The sequence below is a fragment of the Carlito syrichta genome, unplaced genomic scaffold (genome assembly GCF_000164805.1).
Source record: "Carlito syrichta isolate Samal-C Ts95f unplaced genomic scaffold, Tarsius_syrichta-2.0.1 Scaffold126448, whole genome shotgun sequence".
NCBI classification, from domain to species: domain Eukaryota; kingdom Metazoa; phylum Chordata; class Mammalia; order Primates; family Tarsiidae; genus Carlito; species Carlito syrichta.
The window spans coordinates 647,399-670,077 of record NW_007070544.1 but is presented as its reverse complement, the minus strand read 5'-3'; the positions used below and the strand labels follow the sequence as shown (position 1 = coordinate 670,077).

At 37.9% G+C, this 22,679-nt stretch overlaps 1 protein-coding gene across 3 annotated transcripts in view; it reads right to left on the bottom strand.

Moving 5' to 3' along the window:
• Positions 1-22,679, bottom strand: part of NALCN (sodium leak channel, non-selective) — a 363,914-nt gene that overhangs the window by 119,290 nt on the left and 221,945 nt on the right. For all 3 annotated transcript variants that reach the window (XM_008048630.2, XM_008048631.2, XM_021707824.1), the window contains one exon: positions 8,206-8,280. In XM_008048630.2, coding sequence (XP_008046821.1) covers positions 8,206-8,280 — 75 coding nt within the window. The remainder of the gene's footprint in view (positions 1-8,205; positions 8,281-22,679) is intronic.

Here is a 22,679-nt window from a genome sequence, read left to right as displayed (position 1 = left end):
GGAGCCCAGCAGGTCGAGGCTGCAGTGGCTGGGAGCGTGCCACTGCACTCCAGTCTGGGTGACAGAGTGAGACTCCAACTCAAAAAAATAAAAAATAAACATGCATGTGCATATATCTTTTTTGTAGAGTGATTTAAGTTCCTCTGGGAATAGTCCCAGAAGGAAAACTGTTGGGTCGTTTGGAAGGTCAATTTCTAGTTCTTTTAGGAATCAACATACTGTTTTCCATAGAGGTTTAACTGGTTTGCATTCCCACCATAGTGTAGAAGCATTCCCTTTCCTCTGCATACTCGCCAGCATCTGCTGTTTTTGTTTTATTAATGATGGCCATTTTTCCTGGAGTTAAGTGGCATCTCAATGTGGTTTTGATTTTCATTTCTCTGATGATTAGTGAGTCTGAACATTTTTTCGTGTGTCTGTTGGCTGCTTGTATGTCTTCTTTTGAGAAACGTCTATTCATGTCTTTTGCCCACTTTTTAACTGAGCTTTTTGTTTTTTTCCTTTTGGCATGTTTGAGTTTCTTGTAGATCCTGGATGTTAGGCCTTTGTCAGATATGCAGTTGGCAAATACTCTTTGCCATTTTGTGAGCTATCTCCCCACTCTCTTGATGATTTCTTTTGCTTTGCAGAGGCACAATCCCATTCACGATAGCCACACACACAAAATGAAATACTTCTGCATCTTTCTGACCTGAGAAGTTAAAGACCTTTACAACAAAAACTACAAAGCATTGCTCAGAGAAGTCAAAGATGACACAAACAAATGGAAAACTATTCCATACTCATGGATTGGAAGAATCAACATTGTTGAGAAGTCCATCCTACCCAAGGTAATCTACAGATTCAACACTATACCCATTAAATTATCAACATCATTCTTTTTAGAACTGGAAACAACAATACAGAAATTCATATGGAAACATAAACAACCACGGATAGCCAAAATAATCCTTAGCAAAAGAAACAGAGCAGGAGGTATCATACTTTCAAACTTTAAACTTTATTATAAGGTTACAATAATAAAACAACCTAGATTTCTTGTCTCAGTGCATCCACGGAAATCTGGAAACAGGTGACATCCTTGTCTCCTGGTTTTTCTCACATCTCTGTTTCCTTTAGTTCAGCTGCCATCACCACCTGCCTCAAGAACGGATTCCTCTATCTTCAGTCTAGGTTCCCTCCAGTTCATCCCACATTGAAGCCAGAATTTAGGTAGGATGATGTCACTTTAGAATAAATGCTATCAGGAAAACATATAAATGCTTACAGCTGCTTACAGCATTTCATCTGATGGCCTCTGCTTATTTTTCCAGCTCATAATTTTCTCTCCTGCTTTACTCCTGAACCACAGTGAATTCCTAGTGCCCAAAAAGCCACTGTTTTCTCACACTTAAAGAAAAGTATGTTGTTCTCTTGACCTTGAGTGCTCTCCTTCACACCATCTCCCGCCAAGTCTCTTCACCTGGATAAGCATTGTTCAGCCTTCAGATTTCAATCTATATCATACTTGTGAGAAAATGTCTCTGATTTTAGAGTTTGCATTAAATCTGTTTTCCATATGTCTCCAAAACTCCTTATAATGATCACTGTTGAACCAAAAGTGCATGTTTACTTGTCATTTTCTCTCACCAGCAAGCAATGTATTTTAGGGTAGAAACAGTATCCTGACTGTTATATGACCCTTGCCCATAACACAATACCTGCAATGTAGTAGATGAGTATCCAGACCCCACACTTACAGGATGGGTAGATTTAGTCTCTGGACCAGTAATATCTCAACTGCCAAAGGGATATCTCAGATGATCTTAGCCTATCTTAACCTATACTGTTAAGTATTTGGATGATGCAACCTCCTTCATACCCCCATACCGATTCCTCACTCACTAAGCTATATTCTGATTATAATTTGGTTTCCTGTCTGTACACCGACTGGGAAAGAATATGCTAATCTACAAATTGAATAAGCATCTCATTCAATCTACTTCTTAGATGTGCTTTTCATTATAAATGAAGGAGCTGGTTTTCTGAGCAGTGTGGCATCTTTTGGCAGACATGGTGCTATCCTGACATACGTACTTACAAATTGTGTGAAATTGGGCAAGAAATTCATCCTCCTGGATGTTAGTTGCCAAGTCTTTACTATTTAGGATTAAAACTGATAATTTAATATAATGCCCTGCCTAAGGTAGTTTTCAATAGGTAGCATTTGTTATTGTAGCAGTTGCAGCACTCTCTTTGAAATTAATTAGTTTAAGTTTACCCATAAGAATTTGACAAAATACTGAGATGACTGATGGTTCAGCTCAGATCATGAGATGACAACCAGCGCTCGGCTGAATGGCATCCTCCAGAAGCATCTCTGTCTCCTTGCTACTGCCCTAAATCTGGAATGTGCTCAATGTAGGAGACAAGACAGAGATGTAAATGAGAGCTTCAGGGTGTGTTAGGTAGGGTTCTCCAGAGAAACAGAACCAATAGAATATATATATATATATACACACATAAACATTCATTTTATGGTATCAGCTCAAGTGTTTATGGAGGTTGATAAGTCCCATAGTCTGCAAGTTGGACTCTCAAGGAAAGTAGTTTGAAGTACTGAGAGCCAAAAAGCCAATGGTATAGGTTACAATCAAGGTCTGAAGACCTGGGAACCAAGAGCTCTGAGGCGAGAATCATTTACCCAGCTCAAGCAATAAGGCAGAGAGAAAATTCAATCTTCCTCTATCTTTTAAAATTTTGTTTCTATTTCGACACCCGAAGGATTAGATGACGTTCACCTACATCAGGAATGAGAATTTGCTTTGCCCAGTCTACCAATTCAAGTGCTAATCTTTTCCAGAAATTCTCTTTCAGATGCACCGAAGAAACAATGCTGTGCCAGCTATCTATCTATCTAGCCCAGTCTATCTGACACATAAAATCAACCATCACACAAGGTAACGATAAAACAAACAAACAAAAACATTAATCTGGAGCTCACACTTTAACAAAAAGGATATAAAATTTTTGTATTAAAAAAAAACACATAGTCAATAAGAAAATGAATCTTCTTTATATATTCACTCACCACTATGCAGTGGAAGCCATCAAAGACCCAAGTTCAAAGTTATCAAATTTGAACCAGGATTTAAATGAGACTGGATACTGAGCTGGGGAAACGGTTTTTAATTTCATAGCTTTGAATTTAATCTAACCAGACTATCTATACTTCCCTTTTCAATGATTCTTTCCCCCAAGGCTTTACTGTGGGTTTTTTTTCCCTCTTAGCTTAATGAATTTTATACTGTTTAATAGAAAACCCTTTATATCTCTCTTGTACTGAATTTACAAAAATCATTAAAGTTGCAAGAATTCTCTTCATTTTTAAAGTTTGCAAAACTCCATCTACATTGCCCAGTGTTATTTCTACACCATTTGAGCTTCAAGGTCATCATCTCTTACGATTGTTCAGAGGATAGTTTTAGGTCACGAATGTATTATTAATTACTTTGGATGCCATACCAACTGATCTGAATCATCCACAGCTCACCACCATCATACATTCACAGGTAATCTCATTTCTAGTCAATTTCTAGATCTCATGTAGAAACAATTATACACACACACACACACACACACACACACACACACACACAAATGTGTGTGTATTTCCAGTTCTCTGTATTGTGCCTTGGGGATGCTGAAAAGAGAAGCACGATCTCTATTTAATTAGTTATGAAGTCATGTACATTATGGTAGCTATGAAAGATTACTGTTACTCTTTTGCCGCTAGGAATCATTTGTGTCTTATAGGCAACACACAGGAAAAGCAATAGAGACATTTTATATAGATGCATAATTGGGATGACTTTTTGGAACATTATTATGGGAAATGACTCAGGAGAAGCCACATTTGTGACCAGTATGACACATAATGATAATATCTTTGAGAGGAAAATAAACACATCAGAATTTCTCAAAATTTGACCACAAAAAGCCCTTCTATTTTCTCTTCTGGATCCTATTTTTAGAAAAAAAATACACCCCCCCCTTTTTTTAAACCAAAATCCCTCAATTAAGCAATAATAATTTTTTTTCCCTTAAAGCAGGGCATATATGAAGAGACTTCAGAAATTCAGCATGAAGAACACAGTGCTGTCATCTAGAATTTGCGGATTTCCAGCTAAAAGTATTAAACTTGACATTTTAGTTAGCTCATGTGGGCTTGTATTACATAAATGCACAATTATTTTTAGGGCTCAAGAAGTATTAAAAATGACTCCATAGCATCTCATGAGGACCCTCAGAGGTCAGCAGTCCCTGGCTAGAAACCACTGTCGAAAGTACAAGAAGGTCGCACAGGAAGGGAAGATACAGAGCACTTTGTTTCCACTTAAGGAGAATATGAGTCCACTAAAACAATTGATCCTGCAGATCACGCTTGACCTCGGGGAGTTTCTAACCAAAAGGATCCAGTGTTCTCTGACTTTTGACCAATGACATTACCACATTCCTAGCCCTGGATTTGGACACATTCCTGTGTCTTTATCACTAGGCCCTATTCCTATTCTTTCCTTTAACTGTATCTCCTTGGTGTTTCTTTCCCATTTTATGTCCTCACTTCTTTCTTCTCTTCCATTCTAATTTCTTCACTGGTACCTTTTAGCTTTCTACCATCACCTCCCAGCCTGGTCAACTTAAGGGTGTCCTCTCCTCTCCCAAGCATCAGAACTGCTTTTTCTTCTCTGTTGGGTCCTACTGAGGGTTTCATATTTTACGTCCCCAATTTAGAGGTAACTAGCACTGGTTCATATTGCTCTTAAAACATAGATGATAGAAAGATTAATATACAGTAAAATAAAGTCTTTCTATTTTATATAGGCTTTACAAATCCATATTTTAACATAACTTTTCAATACATTCATAATAAAATACATCAAACGTCTCTGGAGATCTCCAAAATGGGAATATTCTGCAAGCATGTTATGCATGTGTCTGAGGAGAATCATTACTCAAAGAGGGTCACTAAGAGAAGAAGAACCTTGAGTGGTGTCTGCCATCATGTGGCAAAGTCATTAATCCACTGGCTCTGGTTAGATCATTTGATTTTTGAGAAAGAAAAAAACCAAATTATTATTTTGAATCGTTTGAGTTCCTGGATTGCTTAATTCACTACCAAGCCTCAGAAAACCATCCCTCATCACAGCAGTTACTTAGCAAACAAGATGACGCCTTTGTCAGCTACATTATTTATAAACAAATAGTCAATAGTTCTATGAGTTAGTCTTCACAGCAGACATAACTCACGTTTGGCATTTATTTAGCTTTAGCTGGACTCAATATGGTCTAGAGGTTGAAAGTGTGAACTCTTGGTCAAAATTTTCTGGGTTAAAATTCTGGCTCTGGCATGTGTTCACAGTATGACGTTGGGCAAGTTACTTAACCTCTCTGTGCCTTGGTTTCCTCATTTGTAAGATGAATAGAAAAATACCTGCACTGAATGGCTGTTTTGAAAAAATAAGTGAAAATATAAAATACCTGACCCCGAGTAAGTATTCAGCAAATATTATCTTAGCTATTAGAACTTACAGGTTGGTGGAAGTGGTATAAGATTTAAAAAATTGAACTCAACAGAGGTGGAATTTGGAATAAATACTGCTTTCTGGAACTTGAAATGTTAAGAAAATCAAGTGCTTTTGCCACATTTTCTCCAATGTATTCTCTATCTGGGAATAGTAAGAGTATGTGCATTCAGAACTTCAGAACTGAATCCGTTCATGAACAACTAAATAAACAAGTATTTAAGGTGATGTTTTTATTAGAGGTTTTAAAGGTGCTGAAAAAGATAGTCTAAAGTTTCAAGTATCCATCTTATTATGTGTATGTGTGTATGAACATGCATGCATGTGCGTATTCTTAAAATATGCAAATGAACCCTACCTTAAAGGCCAAGATCACTGAAAATAAAAACCAGGGGTGTGAAAAATAAACAACTGTTAAAAACTAGTGAAAACACAAAACATTCACATATAAAAATGAAAGTTAACCAGGAACACTGTAACTTAGTATACTAATATCTGCTCCAAGGAATTTCAAGTTCAATGAGATTCAAGTATGAAATTGAAAGATGAATTTAATAGACATGTCGTTTCAGTTTGATCATGAATAAAGAACAGTATGAAAAGTACTAATGACAATGAAATTGCTGCTTTATTCATAATTGGAGTTATCAATGCTCAAATATCTTTAAGTACTCAAAGAAGATAGTCCAAATTGTAGGTTAATGCAATTGGATAATCAGTTATGATTTATAGAACTTCCAGAAACACAAAGCTTCACTAGTATCTAGCAAGTGATTAAATAAAAGCTGTTTTATAACTAATTATATGTACTCAAAATGAAGAGCTATATAGTTCATTAAAACTTTGTAGTCTAGGAAGAAAGTCAATGCCAATTAAAGTTCTGATTTTTTCACCGTTAGTTTTATAGGGGATCAGCTAAAAATGGAATGAAATGTCTAAATTGGCCATTAGATATATAAATGGAAAACATTCCAAAAGGCTATGCATATATAGAGATAGATAGATAGATAAATTAAAATACTTAAAAAATAAATACTGCAAAATATTATTAGGTTTGAATTTGTAGACTTGAAAAAATTACTACATACAAATTCATTTTACTGCTTTCCAGCAGAAAAGTTGTTTTACAAATTTGGGCTGGAATTTTATGGCATTTTACTTGGCTGATGGTTATTTAAAAGCAAATTGAACCTGGCAGCATCACCAGTTAGAAAAAAATAGAATATTTTTATCTATAGAAAGTAATGTACTCTTATAAGGAGATATTAGAAATCTATGCATAATAAACATAGCATTAAAAAAATCCACAGTTAAACACCAGATTTGTAAAACCTAGTTTAAAGCAGTTATACAGAAGTAGATTTTTATTGGTCATGTCCAATCTTATGGTTGATTTCTTCCAGTTTTGAACTCACCTATTACATTTTTCAACAACTAGATGCTACATATTTACGTCATTGGCATAAAATAACTTCTCAAATCTCATCTGAGGAATTTATCCCCATTACTACAAAGTGAAAACATCTGGAAGAAATAACCTCCAGTATACTCAGATAGATATCCATTTGCCTATGTATCTGAAGAAGATCAAATAATTTAAAACTTTCCTTGTATGCTCATAGTATGACTCTTTATAACAGACCTATTTTTTGTTTCACTTATACCCTTGCTTAAAAGTATAGACTTTGACAATAAGAGTAACAAAACGTCTAATGTGATCTCTGTGTTTGTGTGTGTGTGTGTGTGTGCACGCACGCGTTTTCCTTCATTAAAAATAGACAACTTTTGACAATTATGAATGTGCAGGGCCTTCATAAAACCCAAATAGAATGTTTGAGAGCCTTGGCTCTGTTTGTTAACATCCCACCTGTTCTTACAATGTTGGAGAAGGTGGTGCAAGAAAGTCCTACCCAATGTTTCTCTCTCACCAGCTTTACTTCTCAAAAGGCTTATATACTGTTTGATAGAACCAAATATGCAAGCCAAGTATCTTTCGTGCAACAGAAACTGGGGGAATGGTTGAGCATATCTGTAATCCTTCTGCCATTAAGAATGTAGCCGTCACACATTTTCAGTTTCATTTTTTGGGTACGGTTTTCACTGCCATACACCCAGTTTGTTTTCATATATATAACTGGGCACACAATTGGTCATTTATTCTATCCCATTCCTTATAATTATTATGAACACCAGACTACATGCTTTTTTAGTGTCTAGAAACCAGGTAGGCTGATGTTTAATATTTTTAGGATGACAATAAAAATAATATTACATATAATTATATACAATGGCAATCTGGCCCTAAGGCATTGCATCTCCAAACAACCTTCACTTAATGGCAGAAGGAGAATGGTCTCCAAATCCAATTTACTATACTATTACCATTTTACTTTTACTCAAAAGTAGTAACATAAAACTATTCCTAGGATATTTGTAGAGTAATAGAAAATTTCCTTTGTTGATATTAGATACAACTTAACACAACTTTGCAAACCCAAACAGCCTTAACTTACGAAATTTATTTTTGTTTTTATTTATAAGCACAATCTCCTTTAATATTACCTGTAAGAACGTTTTGCCCCTATTTTTTGCCCTTAGTTTTTTAAATCCAGATTTTTAAAATCCCGCATACATTACTTACTTGTTTAAGCTTCTTTAGATCTTCATCAAGTTCTAAGTTGTCCAAAATAACAGCAACAAACAAACTCAGGAGGATCTATAAAATGGTTAAATAACAATGAAAAAACCCACATGCTATAAGTATTAAAATATTGTATATGTAATATAGAATAGCTACCTAAAATATATTGTATAAAGAATTCATTAAATGAAAAATAAACATGCAGTGGTGAATCATTGCATAGGCATTTTAAGTGTCTATCACATGTTAATCCAAATCAACAATATAAAATATTCATTTGCTTTATGAACCAGTCTTTTTTTAAATTAAGAAAAGTTTTTTTCTAACTCAACAATCCCTCACCTCTAAGACTTATCTCCCCCTTCCCCAAAATCTGTAGTATTGATGAAAAGTTTAATACCCAAAGGTGTTTATTAGAGGGTTATCTATAATAATGAAATACTGGAAATAATATCCAACCTTACACAAATAGGTAATACAGCTATAGAGACCTGTATGATACAGCTGTTAAAAATTCCTATTGTAATAAATTCTTCAAGATGGCCTCCAGTGTTCTCAGCTCCTGTTCTCATGCCCTTGTATGATGCCCTTCCATATTGGATACAGCTGGCCTGTTTAACCAGTAAATTATGGCAATGATCATGTGTGACTTGGATCACCTGCTCTGGTGGAAGCAGGTGCTGGGTTGTGAGCAAACCCAAGTGGCCCTGTGGAGGGACCCATGTGGTGAGGAAATGAGGCCTCCTGACAACAGCTATGTGAGTGACCCATCTCTGATGTAGGAAGTCCCAGTAAAGTTTCAAGATGATTATAGCCCTAGTTTGTGTCTCAGCTGCAACCTTATGAGACATTGAACTAGAGACATCCAGTTTGACTAAACTCAGATTTCTGACCCATAGAAATTGAGATGGTAAATATCTATCTGCTGGTAAGCTTCTAACATGTGAATAATTTGTTACATAGCAACAGATAACTAATGCACTAATGAATCCTTATAGTATTGAAAATGCTCACATTACCACATTAAATAAGACTGAATGTATGAAAGATGTTCAACGATATCTAAAAATAAATAATAAAAAAATGCTAGAAGAAGGTATTTAAGAAATATTTAGTGACTATTTTTGTGTAGTGGAATAATAAATGTTCCCCTCTTTTTTTTTTTTGTATTTCATGCTATTTCCCCAAACTTAAAAAAAAGACATATACTTTTTCGAGAACAAAAAGAAAACAAAACAGTGAAGTTTTTAAAATATTTTAATTTCTAGTCCCTCTTTAACTTTAAATTATCTAAAGTCCCACATTCATCTGATCATCTTTTCATTCCTAATCCATCTTCTTCCTTTCAATTTCCCTCTTAAAATATCACGCCCATTTGTTAATATTAAATGGTTAGGCATGAAGCTAAGAAAGTTGAGACAATTTAGTCATGACTTTTGCGTACCAGAGAGATTATTATGCAGAAATTAACAGCTAAGTCTTTTCTAAGTTTAGTGAGCATATAAACATGATTAAATTGTGATGGGATATACTTGGATTGGGACAAGGGTCAGCACCCTTCTTTTTAAGAGCCATGTTGTTTTGGATCTTACCAGAACTTAAAGATGATGCAGGATGGTGTAGACCGGAGGTTGTTACTAACATCTCCATGACTGGTACACCACTGGCATCTGGGCATTAGACTTACACTCAACTAGACATAATGCCAAATTGGAAATTGTTTTGTTCACTCCAAATTCAGCCCCTTTCCTATGGCCTTGATGATGAAAAGTAATATCAGAGCCGAAGTCTACCTTTCCCTCTATCTTCATGCCAAGTTCTAAGTTCTCCTGTCAGTTTCCTCCTGCCAGAAGACACTACACCTACTGGGCACTGGAGTTGACATTGGTTTGTGTGTTAATTTAACTGGGTTTCTTATCTCTCCAGTAAACATGTAAACACAAATTTAAACGCACACACACACACACACACACACACACACACACACGGTTTCTTTCCTTTTTTTAAGAACTTTTCCTCTAGAAAACGTGTAACTTTTCCCCTTCCCCTTTGAGATACATATAAACACTTTTAGAAGCCAAATAAGCATCTCAACAGTTTTACAATCTAAGAACATTTTCCTTAAGAGCCTGGGGCTGTGCCTTTGAAATAATGCAAAAGTCAAGGAAGGCAAAGTTTCTATCCCCACTTTTAGGTGGAGGGTGGGAGTTTAGACATCTGGCTCCCCGCTGTCACAGAGATACGGGAAGTTTTAATTTTCCTCTGGATAAAGGCAAACAGCTACCAAAGATGGCCACCCCAATTACCAGGTGAATTTGAGGTAAACTATGTTTAACAAATGGTGCTATCAACTGCTCTCACTTGAGGACTAGTTAGTTATTTTTATATTGGGATCGTGTATGGAATGTGGTGATATAAAAGGGTGTGTATTTTTCTGTCTTTGTAGTCTCTTTAGTAGATTGCTGGTGGTGTACACTGCAGCCTGCATTAGTGCTCATTCAATAACAAAACTGTGTTGTCTTCCACCTTTATGGAGAGGTTTTCTGGGTTGGCAGGAGATTTTATTTTTAATTATTTCCCCCAAACTAGACAGATGGCAGGCTACTTAAGGACAGTGAGGTTATGTTATTCAATTAAATTCGACAAACAGTTGATTGGACTCCATCGATGTGTCAGCCACTGCCTGGTTGGAAACATAAATATGATATTGCACCCACCGCCATGCAGTTCACAATCAAATTAAGCAGACATGGTGGCAGCTTGGCAGAAAAGGGCACTTGGAGTCAGGCAGCTGGGATAGCAAACTGACTCTGCCAGTTACGAGTAACATGGCAATCAGTAGCCCTCAGTGAGCTTCAGTGCCCTTGTTTGTTAAATATTATGAATATAAGAATAATAGCTCAACAAATCACAGCAATCGTTTTTAAATTTAATCCTTCCCCAACAAACCTGACGTGACATGTAGTGTAGCCTATACTATTTCTGAAAATATACAAGCATAAATTTAGATATGCAAGACTAAAATAATTTTCTTGGTTTTTCTACAAATGAATTTAATTTAGCTCACAATTCCTCCGTTTCTGTTGATGGCTGAAAGCATAACCTTGCCATATCAATTCAATTTAGTCCGTTAAAACTAAACTCAGTGACAGTTGATTAAATGCTCCTTTTCTTTCTAGAGGTGATCTAAAGTCAAGGTTACCCACTGTGTGCTGGGTAATGGCTCTTTGTTCCCATGGGGGATACAGACTCTGCTTGTTTTGGGGGTCTTGGCTTTCTCTCTGCTGACTTGGTCAACATCTTAACTCTTGAAGTTCCTGTGAAGATCTGATTCCCAGCGGCACTCTCTGTGTGGGTCTCCTGGAGTTGCTGTCGCAAATTGCACGCATTTGGTGGCATAAAACAACAGACATTTATTCTATCATAGTTCTGGAGGGCAGAATTTCAAAGTCAAGTTGTTGGCAGGACCTTGAGAATCCTTCCATGCCCCTTCCAGTTTTTGGTGGCCTCAGGGATTCTTTGGCTTGTGGCTGCATAACACCAGTCTCTGCTACATCTTCACAAGGCTGTCTTCTTGTGTCCCATCCTCTTCTGTCTCAAATAAGGAAGTCTGTCATTAGATTGAGGGCCTCCAGATAATATGGGATGGTCTCATCATAAGATCTTTAATTTAATTACACTTGCAAAGACTCCCTCCCTCCTTTTTTTTGAGAAAGCAGGATTTACTGAGAGGACAGGAAAACTTCCACAGTGGGAGGGGACCACAGGGGTTGTTGAAGCAAAGACCCTTTTTTTCAACAAGGGCATGTTCATAGGTTCCAATGGTTAAGACACGGACATATTGTTTGGGGGCCCAGGCAACTCTTTATGTGGTCTCTGAGCTGGGTTGTTTTCCTTAAACAGACACGCCTAACTCTCAACCCTCAAGGAAGCTTCGAAGTTCTACCATTCTACTTGGAACGAAGGGAGACTTGTTCTCAGGTGATCTTTCAGGCCCCTCTCCTAGACCTCTCAGACAGCTGTCCAACTCTGCCCAGGCTGCTCCTTGTCCATGTGGGGGCCCCCTCTGCAAGGCTCTCTCCGCTTTGAGTTCAGACAAGACATGAGGTCAAGTCTTGGAGGTCAAAACACACCCAGATGGGCACCAATACTGTTGGTGCCCTGCTGTGCAGCCTCCCTTGAAAACATTTTGTTTTCTTCTCTCTCTCCAAGCCCGTCTGCCTCCTTCATGTCCCATCTCAGAAAATCCCATCCTCATTTCCCCTCAGAAAGCAGGAATGTGAAAGAAAACTGGAGCAGGGGAGAGGAGGGTGGCCACACAAGTGTGAAGAAGGTTAACCAGAAACTGAATCCTATTAGAGTATCACAAATGTAGTTCTGTGCTGGGCTAGGGGGCATCTTCAGAGTGCTAGCTACTTAGTTAACATTGTCAGACACAGATAAAGAGCCCAAGGATGTACTACCAACATATCGTGATACCAAGGAGGCTCATTTTAGAAGGAAGAAAACTGTGAGAAAGGCATGCAGGTGCCTTGGGGTAAGTGGCTTGTTTGGAACCTGGTGAGTGGGTAAATCCAGCCGGAGCCTGGCTTCCAGGGATAATGTTTAGGACCCTGAAGAGGTAGGTGGGTTGGGTAGTCGATGCCACAGAGGGAGGTTGGGAGATGTGAGAAGGAGGCTGGAACAGTCACAACATAATGACATTCGTTTGTTCTCTGTTAAATTTTTCTTTCAAAAGTTTTGGGGTTTGGGGTTTGCTCTGGTTTTTAATGCTTGTCACACAGCCATTTTAAACTGGCTCGTTGAAAAAAAAATGACTAGATGGTGTTAAGTGCAGTTTGACAAAGGTTATGAGCTAAATAATGATTTCGTAACCTTTTTTTAAAGGTATATTTAATACATTTTTCATGGAGGAAGAAGAAAAAAACTACTCTTAGTGAAGTACAGAGAGACTGCCTTGGGATCCCAGCTGCACTTCCTCCCTGTCATGGCTGATGGGAATTTGATTTTTGCAGTAGATGGGAGAAAGTAAGACTCATGGAAAGCTTTGGATTTCCTGGGATAATGTTGAGGAGACTTTGCAATGGGAAGCCCCAAGTTTACAGAATTGAGAACAAATGGTTGGGGAGGAGCTTGGCAAGAAATGGAAGAGAAAGCTTAAAGTTTGCTTTTAACTAGTATAAACCACCAGGCGTGGTGACTCATGTCTATAATCCCAACACCTTGGGAAGTTGAGGTGAGAGGATTGCCTGAGCCCATGTGTTCGAGACCTGCCTGGGCAACGTGTCGAGATCACATCTCTACAATAAATCGAAAGATTAGCTAGCCAGACATGGTAGCGTGTACCTGTAGTTCCAGCTACTTGGAAGGCTGAGATGGAAAGATCGCCTGAGCCCAGCAGGTCGATGCTGGGGTGACCGTGAGCACGCCACTGCCCTCTAGCCTGGGCGAGGGAGTGAGACTCCAACTCAAAAGAAAAAAGAAAAAAAAATGAGTGTAAACCTAATTTCATTCAACAAATATCTTTGAGTGTTTAGGAATAATTGTTCAATTAATGTGACAGCATGATGGCAAAAGCAGAAATGACTGAAAAACAGGAGCCAGTTTAAAAATGTGTGTGTGGAACTGGAGTGACCCCTGGAAGCTCTATTTGGACGTGGACTTTGAGTTTGATCCTCATCTCCATGTCTCTGTCTCTGGCACGTAGGGTCTGTGACAAGGTGACAACTTGGCACTCAGGATGAGAGATGACAGTCTGGTCTGTGGCCTTGGCTGTGTCTTTGAAATGGAAATAGAAGACTTGAAGATGCAGAACGAGTCTGCAACTGATTGCTGGGGGGTGAGAATTACTTTGTAGCTCTTTCCTCATACTTTAATAAGGTGACAATAACCACTGTGATAAAGTAATAGAAGTGAGGGGAGAATGGCAGCTTGGTTTCTATCGTATTCAATTTACATCATCAACAATACAGTATTTTCCTCCAAACCCAGTGTGGTGTGGAACCGGGCTGGAGGAGCAGGCTAACCTGCATGGTCTTGAGAGTCATGGGCATGAGTGACAAACCCTAATTCTGGAAGCAAGAGTCATTCCTGAGTTTTCTGGGTGTTTTTCTTTTTCTTAATTTTGCTTCAGAGTCTCACTCCGTTGTGCAGGCTGGAGTGCAGTGGCACGCTCATGGCCACCACAGTCTCGGCCTGCTGGGCTCAGGCAATCAATCCTTCCACCTCAGCCTTCCAAGTAGCTGGAACTACAGGCATGTGCCACCATGCCCAGTTAATGTTTTGATTTACTGGAGAGAGAGGTCTTGCCAAGTTGCCTAGGCTGGTCTTGAACCTATGGACTCAGGCAATCCTCTCGCCTCCATCTCCCAAAGTGCTGGGATTACAGGCATGAGCCACTGCACCCAGCTCTGGGTGTTTTCATTTGTTTGGTTTTTATAGAAAGCTGAAGTCATGCTCATTAAGGATCAGAACCCATTACATTGATGTCTGCATCTTAGTTTTAGTGTTTACCTACTGCAAGTGCTGCACATGTGGTGACAAAAGTTCTCCTAGTTTTCCAGAGCCCTCAAGTATGATGTACAGGTTTATATTAAAATATTCTTGATAGAATAAAGGATTTTTACAGAGACTTGCCACATCGAATCACAGGAGCTTCATCATTGGTATGAAACACATTTACCTTTGTACTTTGCCAGTTCTACATTATGTAATTAACTTGCTTTGCATTTTTTATGGTTTAATATTTAGATTTAGATAATATTCAATTTATAGTTCAGCATGGCATACTATGTCACTTTTTTTTTTTGAGTTGGAGTCTCACTCTGTTGCCCAGGCTGGAGTGCAGTGGCATGCTCACGGCCATCCCAGCGTCAACCTGCTGGGCTCAGCTACCCCAGCGTTGACCTGCTGGGCTCCAGCGATCCTTCAGCATCAGCCTTCCAAGTAGCCAGAACTACAGGCACGTGCTACCAGCCTGGCTAATTTTAAAAAATTTATTGTAGAGATAATGTCTCGCCAAGTTGCCTGGGCTGGTCTCGAACCTGCAGGCTCAGGCAATCCATTTGCCTTGGCCTCCCAAGGAGCTGGGATTACAGCTGAGCCAGTCACTATTTTTTTAATGACCCAATTTCAGGAGAAAAAGGCTAATGGCATACCTTTTCATTTCCTTTTGGACTTCATTAAAGCACACATAGACTTTCAATAAAGTGAAGTTTAGTTTTTTAAAAAATAAAATGTATAAATTCATATATATATGAATTTACATATATAATATATATAAATATTTACATAACATATATTTGGGCCAGGCACAGTGGCTCACACCTGTAATCCTAACACTTTGGGAGGCCTGAGGTGGGAGGATTGCTTGAGGCCAGGATTTCGAGACCAGCCTGTGCAACATAGTGAGATTCAGTCTCTATTAAAAAAAAATGTAGCCATGCACGGTAGCATGTACTTGTGGTTCTAGCTACTTGGGAAGCTGAGGTAGGTGGATCACTTGAGCCTAGGAGTTTGAGGTTGCAGTGAGGTATGACCATGCCACTACACTCCATCCTGGGCAGCAGAGTGAGACTTTGTCTCTAAGCTATACATATATATATTTATAATAAGTATTTTGTATATATACTATACATAATTATAATATATATTATGTATATACTTGCTGCTTTTAACAGGTCTATAAGAATGATTATATTAATATGTAACATAGCTTTTGTTCTATTATATAATATACAATCGATGTAATGTATCTTCTTTAAAGACTACCATGGATGCATTGTAAATCAGTTATTTCAATGAACAAGTGGAGAAGAACAAGTAGTTTCAGGTATCTAATTTTTTACTTTTCTCAGATTTAATGTCCATTCTCAATATAATTTTTAGCATCAACCAATGCTTTCAGAGTGGAAAATGCCCCATATCAGGTCTGCTGAAGCCTGGAACGTCTGTTAGGATATTTATAAATGACATAATGGAATTCTGACCTTCCAGCTTAGCGGATCTTAAAAGCATAATTTTCCAGGTTCAATATGGTGCCTACCCCAGGGTCTCACCGGTCTCTTCATGACTCCTTCTTTCTCCAATTTCTTTTTTTCCTCCTTCGTCTCTGAAAAAGCCCCGATTCTCCTGAGCTAAGGGTTTGCTAGGTATATGCTATGTTTGCATCTTCTACATTTAACCATAGACAGACTTGTTTTTTTGTTGTTGTTCATTTGCACATAATGCATTTCAGTCAAATTCAATAAATCACTGAAGTGGTTGTGTTTGTAACATAACTTTTTTCCTCTAATTCTGTTGTGACACAAACCATTCCACTGTCAAACACACTACAGTTCTCATTTTTTCTACAGAAGACTCATTTTTGGATTAGCAGGATTCATACAGCTGAAAGTTACAGATTTTTTTTTTTTTGTAAGAGGACAACCATTGTAAGAAGCCCGGGGTAATTCATTCATGATTTAGAATGAATTTTCTTGGTTGAGAGTTTCTATTGCTGTAGGGACATATTCCCTTGTAAGTCCTTTCTAACTGCGTATACCTATGGCCTCACCCTATGTATCTTTCCCTTTTCATTTTCATTTCTTTCTGTAAAGTTTACTTTTACTATATTTTTCCTTTTTATATAGCTTAAGGAAGGCCCTTGAGCTAAAGTCCCCTGTAATCTAATTTCTTTATCTACTGTGAACTTTATTAATAATTTATATTTCTAAATTATTTTCAAGTATACAGTGGAAACACAGCAGGAATCAGTGTCTCATAATGTTATGCTTTTCTTTCCTTTTTACCATTTACAATTATACTATCCTAAACTGTCTTACAGCCTGTAGTATGAAACTATTTCACTTCTTATGTGGGTCAACAAAAAGTCAAATGTAATCAGAACTGTGTAAAATGGGATACATTCAATACAGATGCGCTTTTAAATGAACTCTATAAAATCAAATTATTTAATTTACACGTTGGAATGCCCATTTCTGTCAGTAAAATATGACTATTCTCAGCAAGCTGCCACTACCCCGGCAAAATCAAGAGATTGCTGTGTTAATTTCAGCACTTCAAAGGTAACAAAAAGACTATCCACAATGGACGCTTAATTACATTTTCTCCCTTTTCAGTATTCAAATCACAGGACTTTCCTTTGAAACAATAATAAAAGGAAAAACATTGCAGGAAAAAATTCAATCTTTCAGCTGCTTAAGTCTTCCATAGTCCTTATCCCAAAATCATTGACAGAAGTGGGAAAAATGATGAATTTAACAAGCATTTGACAAACTGCAATCAGTCAGGACAGAAATACAGACCATATACCTGGTGGAAGAGACATTTTAAAGGGATAATAGATAGTGCTTATGAATATGCATTTGCTATACACTTAAGCTTGATTTTCACCGTGGGCTGAAAAATTGGTGTCCCTAGGGGTGACGGAATAGCCTGCTGTTCTTTAGTTCAGAACAAGCTGCAGTCAAACATTTTGTTTTTTTGCTGCTTGGCACATGCCTGTCCCTGAGAAGACTAAATCAGGAACTCACCAGGTTGTGTGGCACCACTGGTCAGCATGAATAAAAGCCAGATCAGAGCTTGTATATTTATGTAGACTTCTTTTTTCCCTTTTGAGTTAAAACACTTTGTAGTATTTTGCAAAAGAAAATATGTAATTAAACAAAAACGCTCACTTTAAGATGAGTTCAAGCCTAAAGACGGGCTTTTGGAATAGAGACATTAACTTGTGAAAACTTTTTGAAGGACATTCAGTGTGTCTATAAAACAGGCCTGTCACCATCATGCACGTATTTATATACTGGCCCACAAATCATCTCCAGCTGTTTGCTAATATTTTTAATATGTCACATGTTATATCAGGTAGATCTGAAAAGTAGATTTTATTTTGTAGGTATTGATCACATGGTGAACTGCAATATACATGCCTTTTTTAATCACTTTTATAATCAGGTCCTGAATCACAGGAGATTTTGTTGATTTTTTGTTTTTTTAAAGAGAGTCAGAGTCACTCTGTCGCTCAAGCTGTAGCACAGTGGAACAATCATGACTCACTGTACCTCAAACTCCTCAGTTCAGAGGATCCTCCTGTCTCAGCCTCCCAAGTAGCTGGACTACAGGCATGTGCCACCATGCCTGACTTATTTTTAAGTATTTTTGTAGAGACTGGGTCTCACTATTTTGCCCAGGCTGGTCTTGAACTACTGGCCCCAAGCAATTCTCTCATCTTGGCCTTCCTATTTCTGGGATTACAGGTGTAACCTACTGCTCCCAGCCCGAATCACAGGTTTGATTTGTTGGTTGGTTGGTTGGTCTGCATTTACAAGTATTAGTGCCCAATTAGTTAGTAGTAGCCTTTAAATGGACACAGAGTAAACTCTTTCCCACTTTGGCCAGGAAATAGGTTATTATCTATACATACTTGAAGAGGTTCAGTAAAACAGTGTGGAATCAAATTGAATTCACCCGAGAAAGCCCATTATTTATAAACTAAAAAGTTTGAATAGTTCACCTTTTTTGTTGATCTTAGACTTCATCATTAGAGAAACCAAATAAATATTCTAAAGCTTTAAATTTTTCATGTAAATGTAGTTGAGAAAAATGAATGTGGGTTTTTTTTTTTTGTTGTTGTTGTTTTGTTTTTTTGAGTTGGATTCTCACTCTGTCACCCAGGTTGGAGTGCAATGGCACAGTCACGGCCACCCCAGCATTGACCTGCTGGGCTCCCGCGATCCTTCAGCCTCAGTCTTCCAGGTAGTTGAAACTACAGGCATGTGCTACCATGCCCAGCTAATTTTTTATTTATTGTAGAGATGAAGTCTCACCAAGTTGCCTGGGCTGGTCTCAAACCTGTGGACTCAAGCAATCCACTTGCCTCGGCCTCCCAAAGTGCTGGGATTACAGGCTGAGCCACCGAACTTGACCAGGATGTGAGTTTTACTTAAACAGTATATCTCACTTAGCTCAAACAATGTAGAAATAAAAAGTTAGGATGGGTTGAAGACCTAAAGGTTAAAAGCAAAAATTATAAACAGAAGAAGATATATCTCAGGGCAGGAAAGAACTTCTTATGCATGAGTTCAAAATAAATGTAGACCTTAAGTGAAAAACTGATAGCTTTGAGTTAATTGGATCATTCCACAATGTATACATGTATTGAAGTACCACATTGTACTTCAAAAATACGGTAGTCCCCTCTTATGCACTATCCTGCTTTCTATGGTTTTAGTTACTTATGATCAACTGTGGCCAGAAAATACGAAGATATTTCGAAAAGGAGAGCAAGAGTATAAGATAGAGTCCACATTTATATAGCGCTTATTATAGTATATTATTATAATTGCTCTATTTTATTTTTTTAACATCATGCACCTATTTTTTAATTTGATTAGAGATGTGGAGTACAAGTGAGGATTAACTACATAAGTGGGTTGCATGCAGGTGAAGTATGGGCTTCCAACTGGCCTTATCGCCCCTGGGAGTAGACTAGGTACCCTTTGTGTTTTCGTGTCTTCTACACTCCTCCCTCCCTCCCTCCCCAGCAGTGTCCAGTGATTTTGTTCTTCTTTATGACTGTGTAATACGCCATTGTGTATATGTACCATATTTCTTTTATCCAGTCCACTTTCACTGGGCAGTAGGGTTGGTTCCATGTTTTTGCTATTGTGAATAGTGCAGCAATAAACATGCATGTGTAGGTGTATTTTTTGTAGAATGATTTATGTTCCTCTGGGTATATTCCCAGGAAAGGGATTGCTGGATCGTATGTAAGGTCAATTTTTAAAGTTATTTTAGAAATCGCTATAGTGCTTTACTCAGAGGTTGAACTAGCTTGCACGCCCACCAACGGTGTAGAACCATTTCCTTTTCTCTGCATCTGTACCAGCGTAGGGTTTTTTTTTTGACTTATTAATAATGGCCATCTTTACTGGAGTTAGGTGGTATCTCACTGCAGTTTTGATTTGCATTTCTCTGATGATTATTGAGGCTGAGCGTTTTTTCACATCTGTTGGCTGCTTGTATATCGTCTTTTGAGAAGTGTCTTTATATCCTTTGCCCACTTTTTAATGAGGTTGTTTGTTTTTTTCCTTTTACTTTGTTTGAGTTCCTTGTAGATCCTGGATGTTAGGCCTTTGCCAGATGCATAATTTGCAAATATTTTTTTCCATTCTATGGGTTGTCTCTTTACTCTCTTGATGGCTTCTTTTGCTGTGCAAAAGAGTTTCAGTTTGATGAGGTCCCACTTGTCTATCTTAGCTTTTATAGCTTTTGCTTAAGGACTTGGTCAAGAATTTGTTGCCTCTCTAATTCTTTTTCTTTTTTTTGAGTTGGAGTGGCTGGAGTGTAGTGGCATGCTCATGGCCACTGCAGTCTCGACCTGCTGGGCTCAGGCAATCCTTCTGCCTCAGCTTTCCAAGTAGTTGAAACTACCACACCCGGCTAATTTTTTGATTTGTTGTAGAGACGAGGTCTTGCCAAGTTGTGCAGGCTGGTCTTGAACCCCTGGGCTTAGGCAATTCTTTGTCTCAGTTTCACCAAGTGCTAGGATTACAGGCTTGAGTCACCGCGCAGGGCCTAAGATTTTTATTGTTTGAAGACTTACATTTAGGTCTTTGATTTTGAGTTATTTTTTGTATATGGTGAAGGGTAGGGATCTAGTTTCATCCTTCTTCATGTAGTCGGCCAGTTTTCTCAGCAACATTTGCTAAATATGTTCTTCTCCCCTTGGTGATTGTTATTGGTGTCTGTGTCAAAGATGAATTGGTCGAGAGACTGTGTTTTTGCTTCTGGAATCTCTGTCTTGCTTTCAAGTTATTCTTGTTTCATTGGTTTATGTGCCTTTTCTTGTACCAATACTAGGCTGTTTTGGTTACTGTAACCTTGCAATAAGGTTTAAAGTCTGGTAGTGTGATACCTGCTGCTTTGTTCCTTTTGTTGAGGATTGTTTTGGCTATTTGTGCTCTTATATGTTTCCATATGAATGTCTGTATTGTCGTTTCCAGGTCTGAGAAGAATTTGATGGGTATTGCATTGAACCTGTAGATTGCCTTGGGTAGGATGGACATCTTGACAATATTGATTCTTCCAGTCCATGAGCATGGAATGTTTTTCCATTTCTTTGTGTCATCCTTGATTTCTTTGAGCAGCATTCTGTAGTTCTCATTGTAAAGATCTTTCATTTCTCTGATTATATGGATACCAAGGTATGTATTTCATTTGTATGTGTGTATGTATGTGTCTATTGTAAATGAGATTGGGCTTTTTATTTGGTTCTCTGCCTGTTTGTTGCTGGTATTTCAAAATGCAGCTGTCTATTGCACATTGATTTTTGGACCCCCAAACTTTACTAAAGTCATTTATCAGTGCAAAGAGGCTTTTCACAGACCTCTTTGGGTTTTCAAGGTATAGCATCATATTGTCCCGAGAGGAATAGCTTAACTTCCTCTTTTCCTATTTGCATATCCCTGATATTCTTTCTCTTGCCTGATTTCTTTGGCTAAAACTTTCAGCACTATTTTGAACAGGAGGGCTGAGAGTGGGCATCCTTTTCTTGTTCCTGTTCCTAGGGGGAATACTTCCAGTTTCTGCCTTTTGAGCAAAATGTTGGCTGTGGGTTTATCATAGTAGGCTCTTACTGTTTTGAGGAATGTTCCTTTTATGCCTAAATGCTCATGGGTTTATATCAAAAAGGGATGCTGGATTTTGTCGAATACTTTTTCTGCATCTAATGATAAAATAATGTGGTTCTTGGTTTTACATTTGTTAATGTGCTGAATTATGGTCTTACAAATGTTGGACCAGCTTTGCATTCCAGGAATGATCATGGTGGATAATCCTTGAGATGTATTGTAGGATCCAATTTGCTAGAATCTTGTTGAGAATTTTTGGGTCTATATTCATTATGAAGATTGGCCTATAATTCTCTTTCCTTGATGGGTTTTTGCCAGGTTTGGGTATCAGTATGATGTTAGCTTCATAGAATGAGTTGGAGAGAATTCCATCATTCTCACTTGCCTGGAATAGTTTCAATAAGATTGGTATCAGTTCCTCCTTGTATGTCTTGTAGAATTCAAATGGGAAGCCATCTGGTTTGGGATTTTTTTTTTTTTAATGGGGAGATTTCTTATGACTGAGTTATTTCCTGGATTATTATTGGTCTACTTAGAGTTTCAAGTTATTCTTGTCTCAACTTTGGGAGGTTGTATAATACCAGAAAGCATTCCATTTCCTTTAGGTTTTCACATTTATTTGCATACATGTGTTCATAGTAATCAATAATCTTTGGAATTTCTTCAGGTTCATGACTTTAACTTTTTCATTTCTAATTGTGTTTACTTGAACTTCCTCTCTTGTTTTTGGGCAATCTGTCCCCAGGAGTCCATCAGTCTTATTTATTCTTTCTTTCTTTTTTTTTTTTTTTTGAGTTGGAGTCTCACTCTGTCACCCAGACTGGAGTGCAGTGGCTGCTCCCG